The sequence below is a fragment of the Bufo bufo genome, chromosome 8 (genome assembly GCF_905171765.1).
Source record: "Bufo bufo chromosome 8, aBufBuf1.1, whole genome shotgun sequence".
In the NCBI taxonomy this organism is placed as follows: domain Eukaryota; kingdom Metazoa; phylum Chordata; class Amphibia; order Anura; family Bufonidae; genus Bufo; species Bufo bufo.
In genome coordinates this window covers 13047374-13061800 of record NC_053396.1, presented here as the reverse complement: position 1 = coordinate 13061800, position 14427 = coordinate 13047374, and the positions used below count along the sequence as shown (strand labels likewise).

At 47.5% G+C, this 14427-nt stretch overlaps 1 protein-coding gene across 2 annotated transcripts in view; it reads right to left on the bottom strand.

Annotated features, from left to right (window-relative positions):
- UBA1 (ubiquitin like modifier activating enzyme 1) overlaps window positions 1-14427 on the bottom strand; it is a 33509-nt gene that overhangs the window by 3959 nt on the left and 15123 nt on the right. For both annotated transcript variants that reach the window (XM_040442784.1, XM_040442785.1), the window contains exons 6-21: window positions 12833-12939; window positions 12257-12347; window positions 11798-11930; window positions 11604-11701; window positions 11372-11518; window positions 11101-11277; window positions 10917-11027; window positions 10406-10486; window positions 10118-10273; window positions 9162-9327; window positions 8020-8216; window positions 6422-6486; window positions 3111-3306; window positions 2946-3020; window positions 2674-2863; window positions 631-719 (exon numbers count right to left, since the gene is read on the bottom strand). In XM_040442784.1, the coding sequence (XP_040298718.1) occupies window positions 631-719; window positions 2674-2863; window positions 2946-3020; window positions 3111-3306; window positions 6422-6486; window positions 8020-8216; window positions 9162-9327; window positions 10118-10273; window positions 10406-10486; window positions 10917-11027; window positions 11101-11277; window positions 11372-11518; window positions 11604-11701; window positions 11798-11930; window positions 12257-12347; window positions 12833-12939 (2079 nt within the window). The remainder of the gene's footprint in view (window positions 1-630; window positions 720-2673; window positions 2864-2945; window positions 3021-3110; window positions 3307-6421; window positions 6487-8019; window positions 8217-9161; window positions 9328-10117; window positions 10274-10405; window positions 10487-10916; window positions 11028-11100; window positions 11278-11371; window positions 11519-11603; window positions 11702-11797; window positions 11931-12256; window positions 12348-12832; window positions 12940-14427) is intronic.

Genomic DNA, 14427 nt, shown 5'->3' with positions numbered 1-14427 from the left:
GCTATTTTCGGCAGGCCAATAGGGAATGCGTGGTGGTGGCCGGACACGGCACTGCCTGCCACCACTTTGCCGGCTGCGTTACAAGAAGTGGGACCCGCACAGATCAGCAATATGCCCCCAAAGTGTGAGATGGGATGCGCCTTTTAAAAAAAAAAAAAAAAAGCTGAACCATCAATTACCCTGCTTGGGACTTCTGTGCAGGCAGAAAACAGCTTCAAAAGTTCTCTCTCCCTATGGAGGACCTTGGGAATCCATGCCTTCCAGACAGGCCATCAATTAGTTGGCTTGATTAGACATGCAGAGGGGGCCAGCGATTTGTAAAACCTCATCGCCATGCTGGTGGTAAACGTTCAGATCGGCGGCATGCTCACTCCGCAGCAAGATCCCTACACCACACAGGTTTTGTGCTGGATTCATCCACAGGGGGAAATACTCCGCTGCATCTGGACAAACCCGAATGTTGTTTTCCGCCTGTGGCTGCGGGAGAGCGCTCAGCACTTGCTAAGTGAGCGGGGGTCCCAGTAGCGGGATAGCCCACCATCAGCTGATTGTTACAAGACCGCTCTAATCAAAAACAGGATTGTCCAAACTGAACAGCCCCTCTAAAGCGAACGTCTGGGATTACTTTACCTTTTCAAAATCGATGGGATACATTTTGAAACCAGAAAGGCACTCCGGCGTAGGGAGACCCTGCTTCAGCTCCTCCAGGCGACTGTCGTCTACGAAACAAATCACCCAGTTAGGTCACCAGTTGCGTTGTTCATCTCAGTAAGGTTTCTCCTAATGAAGCCATTAACCTCTTGATGGCATCTCTTTATAGACGGCACCTGCTCCGGTTGCACTCCCGGAGCCTGAACGGTTTCTCTGCGCTGAGATCGGGAAGCCATTCGTTTGTGTTAATAGCAGGGGTCTTTGGAGAGTTCTATGCTGTTACAGCTGTAGTTCTTATGGAGGCCTGCAGGTGGCAGGGTAATAAACTACAATGCTAATACACCGCAGTGCAAGGGAGGAGCGATCTGAAAATTGCATATTTAAGCCCCCTAAGAGGGCTTAGAAAAAAAAAAAAATACCGTATTTTCCGGCGTATAAGACGACTTTCTAACACTAGAAATTCTTTTCAAAAGTCGGGGGTCATCCTATACGGCGGGTATACTCAGATCCGATGGTATATTCTAACCCCCAGGCGTTCCCATGGTGACAGGGACGCTTGCCTGGGGGTTAGAATATACAGGGACCCACGGCTCAGAGGAGTATACATTTATTAACTGTAATCCGTAACTAACTTTAAATCAGCGCTCATCTCTTTACTAGGGTACCTTACTCTCAGCTCCGATAACAGGCAGTGTGGGCGGCGCTCACTCACTAGGCGGCGCAGGCGTGTGACGTCAGTGAGTGAGCGCCGCCCGCACTGCCTGTTATCGGAGCTGAGAGTAAGGTACCCTAGTAAAGAGATGAGCGCTGATTTAAAGTTAAAGATTACAGTTAATAAATGTATACTCCTCTGAGGGGAGGGGGATCTGTGGATGGCACTGTCGAGGGGAGGGGGATCTGTGGATGGCACTGTCATGGGGAGGGGGATCTGTGGATGGCACTGTCATGGGGAGGGGGATCTGTGGATGACACTGTCATGGGGAGGGGGGGATCAGTGGATGACACTGTCATGGGGAGGGGGGGGGATCAGTGGATGACACTGTCATGGGGAGGGGGGGGATCAGTGGATGACACTGTCATGGGGAGGGGGGGATCAGTGGATGACACTGTCATGGGGAGGGGGGGATCAGTGGATGACACTGTCATGGGGAGGGGGGGATCTGTGGATGGCACTGTCATGGGGAGGGGGATCTGTGGATGACACTGTCATGGGGAGGGGGATCTGTGGATGACACTGTCATGGGGAGGGGGATCTGTGGATGACACTGTCATGGGGAGGGGGATCTGTGGATGACACTGTCATGGGGAGGGGGATCTGTGGATGACACTGTCATAGGGTGGATCTGTGAATGTCACATTTAGCATAAGATGCTATATAGTGTCATCCACAGATCCCCCTCCTCATAACAGTGCCATCCACAGATACCAGTCAGTTCCCTGGACTGGAGAAGATCGTCTTGAGGACAGGGAGGGCTGGGTATTCAGGGGTAGTCTTATACGGCGAGTATAGCCCAAACCCTATATTTTGAATGGAAAAGTTGGGGGTCGTCTTATACGCCGGAAAATACGGTAGAAAAAAAAAATATATATATATATATATATATATATATATATATATATATATATATATATATATAAAATTTTAATAACCCACCTTTCCCCATATAAACAAAATTAAAAAATTTGCAGCCATGCCCCAAAACACATTAATTATCACAATATAATCGTATTGAAATGAAAAACTATATAAAATGTGGTTATCGTAATTGTAAAAGCGAAAACCATAAAACTGTGCGCATTTGTTTTTTCTTTCCTATTCCACTCCATTTGGAATTCTTTTCCAGCTTCCCACCACACTGCATGCGATATTAAACGGTGCCACTAAAAAAGTACAAGCTGTCCCTCAAAAAACAACAAGCCCTCAAGTGGCTATGTGAACGAACACGGAATATCGGCATGTCCTCAAAGGGTTAATACACCCCCCCCCCAAATTCTCCCTTGCATAAAAATAAAACCTCATACCCAGGGAGGCGTGTGCATTCTGCATCTCTTGGTCAGATACGTGGATCTTTACTCCGGATTTGGGGGTGAACTCTATCACTTTGATAGATTTGAGGAGGTCCAAGACGGCAGCTCTGTCCGTGGATCCAGCAATACCATAGGATTGTGCAAAGAGGTTAGCAGCTGCGAGGACGTAATCCAAGTGCAAGGGCTGTGAAGGTAACACGGAGAGCATAAGTCACCCTTATACACCCCACCACAGAAACATCCAGACGCAAGACGGAAGCACTTACTACGTTTCCATCGAAGGACAGGGAGTGAGGACATCTTTTGGGGCCAGACCAGAAGGGTGTACCAGTAGAGGTCAGCTAAAAAGACAAAAACAAAACCCAGGTGTCGCTACCGATTCTCCAGCGTCCAGTATTTCGATAAGGAGCGCAAGGTCAACGTCTGCTCACCTGTTCCGGAGGGAAGTTGTGCAGCAGCTGTCGGATGTTGTTGGAGTACTGGGTATGCCAGTGGTTACAGGCCCAGGACAAGCAGTCTGCCCAGCTCTTGGGCCGCTCCGTTATTAGGCTTTTGTACACAGCTTCAATCACCTCTAAGGGCTGAGAACCGGGCAGCTTCAAAGTCCTCTCCATGAATTTTGGGTCCCTGAGGACCAATACGAACAGTCATTAAAAGGGAGTCTGTCATCAAAGTTTCACCTTTTTAACCCTTCCCGTAGCTTTCTAGCAGCCTTACAGTTAATAAAAACGTTACCTTTATGAGCAATCCTGGACTTTTAAAACCGGCAAAAAACATCTTAGTAGCATATGCAAATGAGGGCTCGCAAGTGCCCAGGGGCGGTGTTACCCTCGTAGGTGCCCAGCTAGCTCAGCCTTATCGTCGCTTCCCCCCGCCCATTCTTTCCCTCTGCCCGCCCATCTACTTCTTGTTTCGCCGAGATCCCGCGCCTGCGCACTCAGTCCGTCGGCCGGCGCATGCGCATTAATTACTGTGATGCCGTACAAGGAATGGGCATTGCAGTGCGCATGCGCCGGCCGACGGACTGAGTGCGCAGGCACGGGATCTCGGCGAAACAAGAAGTAGATGGGCGGTCAGAGGGAAAGAATGGGCGGGGGGAAGCGACGATAAGGCTGAGCTAGCTGGGCACCTACGAGGGTAACGCCGCCCCTGGGCACTTGCGAGCCCTCAATTGCATATGCTAAGATGTCTTTTGCCGGTTTTATAAGTCCAGGATTGCTCATAAAAGTAACGTTTTTATTAACTAAGGCTGCTAGAAAGCTATGGGAAGGGTTAAAAAGGTGAAACTTTGATGACAGTCTCCCTTTAAAAACCAAGCAGTAAAATCAAAATAAAAAGGGGAAAAAAAAAAAAGCCTAGTGCAGGGTCTGAAGGGGTAGAGAGTGACAACGATGCAATAAGCATTTGAGGTACCATTTCTAACTGTGGAGTTTGGGGTATGGTGCCCACCAGACCCCCCATCAATGGCCTCTCACCTACCAAACCCTGCTCCGTACAAGGGGCAAAAAGCCTGCGGACGGTTATCTTTTCCTCTTTGAGACGGCTCACGATTTTGCTAATTTCCTAAGGCTACTTTCACACTCACGTTTGGTGCGGCTTCGTCATGGATCTGCACAGACTGATCCGTTCAGAACGGATCCGTTTGTATTATCTTTAACATAGCCAAGACGGATCCGTCCACATTGACTTAGTTGTGTTCAAAATAATAGCAGTGTGTTTAAAAAAAGTGATTAAAGCTCCAAATCCTTCTGATGGCTTCTATTTCCATCCACACAGATGCATTGGGAACACTACACATTCTATTCCAAATCAAAACCTGAAGAAAAATATATCAAATTTATGTTATTCCTCTAAAAAAAAATAAAAAAAAAATTGAAGAAAAGTGATTAGACTGTTCAAAATAGCAGTGTTTGTATTCTTCTTTATAAACTGAGAAATGTCTGAAGCTTTCCTTCCCTCTGAATCCCGTCACTAATATCTAGTTGTATACCCGCTGTCTCTGAGAACGGCTGGACGTCTGTGCTGCTCGGAGTCACCACCTTCTGCCCCTGTGACCAGGTATTCCAGCCCCGGAGGATTGGACGACATCCCACAGTTCTTCTCTATTTCTTGGTTTTGCCTCAGAAACTGCATTTTTGATGTCACCCACAAGTTTTCTATTGGATTAAGATCCGGGGATCGGGCGGCCGCTCCATGACGTCAGTCTTGTTGGTCTGGAACCAAGATGTTGGACGTTTACTGGTGTGTTTGGGGTCGTTGTCTTGTTGGAGCACCCATCTCAAGGGCTTTTCCTCTTCAGCATAAGGCACATGACCTCTTCAAGTATTCTGATGGATTCAGACTGATCCGTGATCCCTGGTCTGCGATAAATAGGCCCAACACCGTAGTATGAGACACATCCCCATATCATGATGCTTGTCCACCATGCTTTACTGTCTTCACAGTGTACTGGGGCTGAATTCAGTGTTTGGGGGTCGTCTGACAAACTGTCTCCGGCCACTAGACCCAAAAAGAGCAATCTTACTTCCATCAGTCCACAGAATGTCTCTTTAGGCCGTCAATGTGCTCTTTAGCACATTTCTTGTTTCCAGCAGTGGGACTTTGCGGGGGCTTCCTGCAGATCGCTTGGCTTCACATAGGAGTCTTCTCATTGTATCAGGACTCACAGGGAACTTTACACCTTCTCTGATCTTCCTGGAGCTGATTGTTGGCCGAGTCCTCGCCATTTTGTTTTTTCTTCTATCCATTTGAATGGTAGTTTTTCACTTTCTTACACATCTTTCAGCTTTTGGCTGCCATTTTAAAGCATTTGCGATCATTTAAGCTGAGCAGCCTATCATTGTCTGCACTTCTTTATAGGTTTTCCCCTCTCCAATCAACTTTTTGATCAAGGTACGCTGTTCTTCTGAACAATGTCTGGAACGACCCACTTTCCTTAGAATTTCAGAGAGAAATGCACTGTAACCGGCAGGTACGACATGTGCTGCCTTCCTTCCTTCCTTAAATAAGGGCAATAACTGCCATCTGTTTTTCAAAGAATGAATGACCTCACTCATCGAACTCCACACTGCTATTATTTTGAACAGGTGATTGAATTACACAGAATCAGCAGCATGCCTGTCATGACTGTTGGGTCTGTATGATTTCTATTACTCTACTACACCTGCTAGTAAATTATTTGCCATGTAAAAATATCATTTCTACCAAAAACAGTGATTGATCAGGTTAGTGATGTCTGACTGCTATTATTTTGAACAGAACTGTACATGGTGTGTCAGGACGGATTAGTTTGGCTCAGTTTCGTCAGACACCAAAGCGCTGCAAGCGGAATGGAGACGGAAAGGAGGCAAACTGATGCATTCTGAGCGGATCCTTTTCTATTCAGAATGCATTAGGGCAAAACTGATCCGTTTTGGACCGCTTGTGAGAGCCCTGAACGGATCTCAAACGGAAAGCCAAAACGCCAGTGTGAAAGTAGCCCAAGTCATGTTGCTGGGTCTTGGCCATATAGGGTGGCCACCCCCACTAGGTGGCACTAGAGTGTTTTTTTTCTTAGGCGAGAGCCAATATGAAAAGTAGTAGGCACAACACTACAGATCAGTCATGCCTACAGCATTCCTTTAGAACAAAAAAAATAACTCAAACGACAAGCGGAGAATAAATCTGGCTTCAGCAGAAAAACGGCAGTCACTCACCGCATCCTTACCAAGGAGAGAGAGAAAAAAAGAAGATTGCAACTCACGTTAAATACTGATTGACATTTTCTGCTGGTTGCTTGAAGAGTCCCTCAAATTCATCCCGAGCCCACTGAAAACCAAACACAAAAGACATGGTTAATTCCAAGTACTAATCCACCTCCATTCATCTCACACAAATCGCACAATGTGGTCGCACCCTTAGAATAATTTCTCTAATGGGCGATTTCTCGAATGGCGGGCATTTCTGAGTCAGAAGTGGTGAATTCAGCAGGAAGGAGAAGTATCTTAAAGGGGATGTCCTACTGGTCAAACAGGTCATCAATATCAGATCGGAGGAGTCTGACACCCGGGATCCCTGCCGATCAGCTGTTTAACGAGTAGACGGCGCGCTCTATGTATGGAGCGCTGCTTCCTCTTGTTACTCCATGCGTTGTCTCCTGTGGAGCGGCAGCGTAGTGCAATTACAAATACTCGCCCCATTCAAGTGAAAGGAGCGAAAGCGCGTCATGACACTGCACTTCCGAGACATCACCTAGTGTAATGACCAGGAAGAAGCATTCCTCAAACAGCTGATTGGCAGGGGGTCCTGGGAGTCCGACATTGATGATCTATCCTGGGGATAGGTCATCAGTATAAAATCACTGCACATACCCTTTAAAGTCCTTTTGAATCTACCTCTGCCTAAAATACATGAAAATCCACCGTCTTGTTACCAAAAACGCTGTGTATGAACCCAACCCTACTAATAATTACGCAGACACATCTATACACTTTATTTCACCTCTGCCATCACATTTCCTAAGGGGGTCCAAATGTGGACTGTGATGAAGCATTCACATAGCTGCTGCTCGTGTGCATTTAGAGGAGTTTTCCTCCGATTCAAAGACAAAAGGTTTGATAATTGGGGTCCTACCTACCAGGAAAACAGGGACCCCAGAAGTCCCAAAGTAGAATTGAGACAGGTGTAGATTCGTGACCATTAGAGATGAGCGAACTTCTGTTTTAAGTTCGGCGTCTAAAGTTCGGCTTCCGGAGGATCCCGATATGGATTCCGAATTCCGTTGTGGTCCGTGGTAGCGGAATCAATAATGGTCATTATTGATTCCGCTACCACGGACCACAACGGAATTCGGAATTCATATCGGGATCCTCCGCTAACCGGAAGCCGAACTTTAGACGCCGAACTTAAAACAGAAGTTCGCTCATCTCTAGTGACCATCTTTCCATTCAACTTCTGTCTGGATGCACAGGCCGCCTAATCAGGTAGATGGAGGAGGGGCAGGAAGAGTCCTAATAGTTGCAAGTCTCGGAGGCAGTTTTTTGGGACAGACTGGGGTCTACTTCCCAGCAGCCTTGCCGATCAGCTGCGGCTTTTTTATTGGCGTGTGATGTCACGTTTAACCCTTCTCATGTCCTTTATGCAGCCCAGTCCCATTCAAGTGAAGGGAACTGACCAGCAATACCAAGTACAACCACCCTATACTGGACGGCGCTGTGCTTGGTACATGATGCAGAGGCCGTAGGCTGATCTTCCTGGGTGCTGGGAATCGTACCCCAACAATGTGATTTATTTTCCCAAAGAGCAGACCAGGGCCATTACATATAAAACAGTTTCCCCGCAGCCACGCCTCTATCGAATTACCTGTAAGGTATGTTCAATGGCATTGGGGAAGTTTTTCAGGGTACATATAGGTATGGACTTTTCTGGGGGGTCCTGGCTTGAGCTGTAGGACTCTGTGAGGAAAGGTATCACAACTTGGACATTCCCTTTGGTTCCTAAAGTTCCAGATTCCAGAAGTGGCTTACGGTAGTACACACAACGGCGGTCCATGTACATCCCTACAGACACAAAATACAGAGAAGTTAGTCAGACCGCCGGTTTCAGGACTGAACTAAATGGTTTAACGCAACTTCTAGTCGCTCGAGCCCCAGAAATACTAGCCCCTATTCAGAGGTAATTCTTTACTAGGATACAGGTATTGCCAAAATAACCAATTCATTTTGCGCTAGAGCAGGCGGGTACCGTGCACTGCCCTCGCCTCTTGTATGTAAAGTGAAATTTAGTCAACCAATATTCATGACACAGATCATTAAAGGGGGTTTTCTGAGACTTCTATACTGATGATCTATACTCTGGATAGGTCATCAGTATCTGATCGGTGGGGGCCCGATACCCAGAACCCCTGCCGATCAGCTGTTGGAGAAGGCAGCGGCGCTCCTGTGAGTGCCGTTCATCGGTCACATGTATTAGGAGCCGCTAAGCCTCATAGAAGTGAATGGGGCTGAGCTACGATACAAGCGTGGCCACTACACAATGTATGACGCTGTGCTTGGCGAGCATGGACAAGGCAGCAGCGTCGGTGCCTTCTCAAACGGCTGATCGGCAGAGATCCCGGGTGTCGGACCCCCACCGATCAGGTACTGATTACCTACCCAGAGGACAGGTCATCAGTTATACAATCCTGGAAAACGTATCGATCCAGAGAGGCAACAAAACTGCCGTATACTAGTAACTGTTGGCCCTAGAACTGTAAGGGTCATCCAAATAAAGGCAGAGATACAAGTCTGTCATAAAGAAAGATCCCTTTAAGTGACATCACCTCTCATGCACTACTGCCTACCATAGAAAGGCATCCTAATCTCAAGGTGGTCTATTCAATACTGCAGCCTCTCTGCCCACCAGTTGCATCCATGACTCCTCTAGAAAACAGGTGCGGTGCCTCTGTATTCCCCTGGAACATAACCCAATATAAAATGATGGCTTAATAAGCGCCGTCTACTTACTGGCATCCACATTGTCAAGTGCATTGGTCACACCATCAAGCGCTTCAAAGAAATCGTCATCGTAAACCTTCTCGGTGTCCGTGCCCACACGATTCTGGTGTCCTATGACATTCAAGTTTGGGTTCATCTGTTTCACTGCTGCAGCTGCAGTTTCGGATTTCATTTTCTGCAACATGACAGGAAATAACAAGAAGTCAGCCGACTGGAAACCAAATGAGATTCTATGCACTCCACTAGCCCGCTCCCGTACACATGAATGCTCGCCTCGGCCAAGGGTGCATGTGTCTGCAAATGGGAAAAAGGGGGAGAAGCAGCAGGCAGACTCCTCTGGTGGTAGCCTGTCCTTATGAGGACAAGGCATTCGGCAAGCTGAAATCCAACAAGCCCGACACTTCTCCCCCTCAGACATCTGCCGAAACTGACAGGTTTGACAAACTTTTTTTTTTTTTTTTTTTTTTAAGGAGTTTGGTCATCTTAAAGGGTTGGCCCCTTTTGAGATATTGGTGGGATAGCGTTAGGATATGCCACCAAAGTGTGCAGGATCTACACCCATCACCAGAACAGGACCCCCAAAGTGAGTGGAGAGCAGCCGTGTATGTGCATCCCCCCAACATTAATTTCTATGACATGGCCAAAAATAGCCGAGTGCTGGCTTAGCCATCTCTGGCAGTCCTATAGAAGTGAATGGAGTGGTGCTTGTGTGGTACCCCTCTCCATTCAGTTCCATGTGACTTCGGAAAATAGCTGAGCACGCTCGCTCATTTTCAGAACTCCCATTGAAATGAATGGAGAGCATGCCGCTCATGCATGCTACACGCTCCTTCAATTAGGCGGCACGTTCTTGAGATAGGTGCGGGTCCCAGAGGTAGGACCTGCATCTGACATTGGTGGCATATCCTAGCGACATAGGAATACCCCTTTAACCCTCTAAAAAGCATCAGTAATTCAGCACTCACCGTAACATCCCAGGATCTGAAGAGGAACTGTCTGTTCAGATTGGATTTTTCTATGGTGTCCATGTCCGTCACAATGACCTCACCGCCTTGTCCAGCCCCCAGGCCTATCATAGCAAAGTTTTTCAGCAGCTCACAGCCAATGGCGCCAGCACCAACCTGCATAGGAAATACCAACACCAATATTACTTCCATTTCGCACCCGCAGCAATAAAATAATACACTAATCAGCCCAGTGGGCCATCTGTGTCCTCCGTAACTGAGGGGAGAAAAAGAAGGCATGGCACCTACCAGAAAGTACTTCTGTTTGCCAATCTTCTCCTGAAAGTCGGATCCAAAAACGGCAATCTGCCCATCATATCGAGATTTTTTCTGTCGGGGGGAGTGAAATCAGAATATGTATTAGTAGGCTGAAGGCGTACGTCGCCTTTCACACAAGCGGGTCCCACGCATCGGACTCACAGCGCGTGCCAGGGAGAGCACCCGTCCTGAACTCTGGAGCACTGCCGGGGTCGCATAGCATTATATTGATTTATGATGCTATGTAACCCTTACAGTTCTGGAATGTATTGGATAACACTGACTGCATTAGGTCAGTGTTATCCAATACATTCCAGACCTGTAAGGGTTACATACCATCATAAATCAATAAAACGCTATGCGACCCCCTGCAGTGCTGGAAGGGCAGGACGGGTGATGTTGCATACTCACAGCTGCGAGTCTGGAGCGTGACACTCGTCTTGAAGGGGCTTAATAAAAAGTTTAAAAAGAAAAAAAAAAAGTTAATGAGGAGAGCACTTACCGGTTTGCAGATCTCCTCGTTCAGTAGCGAATCTTCATTTTCTTCAGGCAAGCATTCTAGGGCATCAAAGTACAACCACTGCATGACTGGCATGAACTTCCCTGACAAAGCCTGCAGAGAGAAAACCCATCAGTACAACCAGAGCATAACAACCCGCAGGCAGCCTGCTGGATGCGTGCAGTACCTTCATGGCTTCCTGTGCCACCAAACCTCCAATGAAGGCATTCACAGGGGCAAGGTTTCCGGTGGCCTGGAAAGACAGCTTCTTCAGAAGGCTTTCCTTCAGCTCCTCCTGCTTTGCAGATCCGGATAATTTCTCGTTGATCTCTTTGGTTAGGGTCAGAAACTCTTTAGCATCAGCCTGTCACCAATATAAAGATCATAAAAAAATCTAATAAATAAAAATGGGTTTATTACAAAAAAACTCCACAACCTTGAATGTAAAAGACCCTGACCTCACTGCGTGGCTTTGGAAGGCGACCATTCTTATTCTGGAAGGCGTGCAGACCCTGGAAGCCCAGGTGCAACTGGGATGGATGATCAAACTTGGCGAAGTCTGTAATAAGAAATTCGGGTTCCTGGAGGGACTCCTTTAAGGGTTTCTAGACAAAAGACGACAATAAAACACGTAGGATATATTTACTGAAGCAGGGAGATAATGTGTCTGATTACAGGTCTGACACTTACAAAGCTGATTTTTTTCGGCATCTTTACTTGGCTGACAATGCCCCCACGGACGTAGTCTGTGAACTTGGTTGTGTCGCAGATGCTGAAGGTGTATGGTCCTGCGGGGAAAGAACAGGGATGATGCAACTCGCAGACACACAAGCATTTAGGGACACGTTACTGCGATACAGGAGACGTATGAAGGACGATCATACCTAGCACTTTGATTTCCACAGGATTATGGTTGTTGAGCTCCGTCATGCCTTGTAATTCAGTGAAGGTTACATGATCGCCGGTTTCAAAGCCGTGCCGAGCCTCATCCAGGCAGGTGACCACGCCGGGGTTATCCTAAGAAAACATACCCCATCGTATCAAACTTTAATGATCACTAAACACACATATAAAACGTGGCTCTAATGGCCGCCTCCTCTCCCTGTGTAAAGCAATTCTCTAAAGTACGCCTCCGTAAAGCAATACAGTGGCACAGGCTCTGATGTTAAGACTAAACCGTACTTTGGGGGGGATTCTTTGGCATATGCACCGGGATCTGTTCATGGTACATATGCCATGCGAATTCAGGCTGTTATTCTGTGCAGCACAGAACGGGTCTTTCCGTATATTTGGGGGAATACAAATTCTAATTTACAACAACCAGGCCCCCCAGGTTTTCATACCTTTGTAATCATGGAAATCATGGCACTTAAGGGCTGCTCTCCATTGGGGTCCAGGACGACCATATCATCACCAAAGTCACAGAACAGCTGCCTGCAATGGGGAAAACCCAGGAATATTCAGTACAGAATACAATCAGGAAATTACAGTAAACTCTGCAGAGTCCTGCTACAGTAAAACTCTTTAGAGCAGGCCGCAGACATGCTATCCTCTGGATAGGTCATTAGTATCTGCTTGATGGGGTCCGAGAACCAGGCCTCCACCGATCAGATGTTTGAGAAGGCACTCACCAAGCACAGCACTGTCCATAGTATAGAGGCCATGCTTGGTATCGCAGTTCAGCCCCGTTCACTTCTATGAGGCTGAGCTGCGCCTAGGCCATGTGACTAATGAACGTGATGTGCCTAGGGTGTAGGACCCCCCACCGATCTGGATAGGCCATCACTATCTGAGGGTAGGTTAGTTTAAAAATCCCCCCCCAAAAGAAACCCTGTATTTTCCAGCCAAAGGCTGGAATGTGTTTGGCTAGAATACAGAAAATACATCCACTGGCTACAGCATAAGCAATAAGCACTCACCCGAACAAACCCCTGGTGTCGGCCACAATGAACTTAATGCTGTGTCCATGGCAGTAGTCGCCTACTCGTAGCTGCTCGTCTAGTGTGGAATCAGTGAGAATCACAAGCTGAAGGAAAGACAGAAAAATAATGAGCCAAAGCACAAAATGGGAAAAGCAGGTTACAGAGGAAATCCTGACTGGACGTTCCGGAGCAACGTCGTAGCAGGATCCTGCCTGTCAGATCCACAGGGAAGTTACCATAAGCTCCAGCAGCACCCGGGGCACTGACAAGCTGTTTAGTGGGTGCAAATAAACCCCCAAAAATCAGCATTGTTACTTCATCTGAAAGAGGCCCAAAATGTTAAGGCTATGGACACCCTCGGGGGTCCTTTTTGGGCTAAAAATATATATTTTTTTAAACCGGTCTTTATTAAAAATGTTCAGCCATTTGTGAGATACAAGGGTTAACAAAAATAAATAAATCTGTCTATTTGCAGACTGTTGCTCCTGGGTTCCATCAGCTGACAGCTCATGTGTAGCTCTAATCTCTGATCTTCTGAAAATCTCCTCAAATACTTATTTAAGCCATATTCTTATCAGTTTGATAAGAGTTTAGCCATAATGAATGTTTAGGAGGTCAGGAGTTCAGAGACAATAACTAAACATGAGCCGTCAGCTAACGGAACTCAGGACTGTTTTTTTTTTAACCCTTGGATCTAAAAAAACGACTGAAGATTTTTAATGAAGACCAACTGAAAAGGAGACTTTTGTATTACTTACCAGTAAAGTCTCTTTCTCGCTCTTCCTTGGGGGACACAGGAAACCATGGGTATAGCTCTGCTCCCTAGGAGGCGTGACACTAAGTGAAAGCTGTAAGCCCCTCCTCCATCAGCTATACCCCTCAGCCTGGAGAAGAGACTGCCAGTTGCGTGTCCAAGTAGTGAAAGATAACCACCAACCGGAAAAAAGAACTGTCGAGCCCCAACGGGGGCAACCAAGCCGGAACCACAACTGTAACCCAAATGAAGGGCGGGTGCTGTGTCCCCCAAGGAAGAGCGAGAAAGAGACTTTACTGGTAAGTAATACAAAAGTCTCCTTTTCTCGCCCATATTCCTTGGGGGACACAGGAAACCATGGGACGTTCCAGAGCAGTCCCAGAAGGGAGGGACCAGAACAAACTAGACCAACACCAGAGGCATCAATCAACTGCCGCCTGCAACACCAGACGGCCTAAAGCAGCGTCAGCCGACGCATGAGTATGCACCCTGTAGAACTTGGTGAAGGTGTGCAAGGAGGACCAAGTGGCCGCCTTGCAAATCTGCTCCGTAGAAGCCCGATTCCTCTGAGCCCAGGAAGCCCCGACCGCTCTAGTGGAGTGAGCGGTAACACCAAGGGGCGGAACCTTGCCCTTGGCGAGATAAGACTCAGTAACAGCCATCTTGACAAAACGGGCGATAGCAACTTTGGATGCCGCCATCCCTCTGCGCGACCCCTCCGGAACCACAAAGAGCGAGTCAGTACGCCTGAAAGAGCTGGTTACCTCCAGGTAAACCTTGAGCGCCCTGACAACGTCCAGGCGATGAAGCTCCCTCTCCCGCGGGTGGGAAGGGGAAG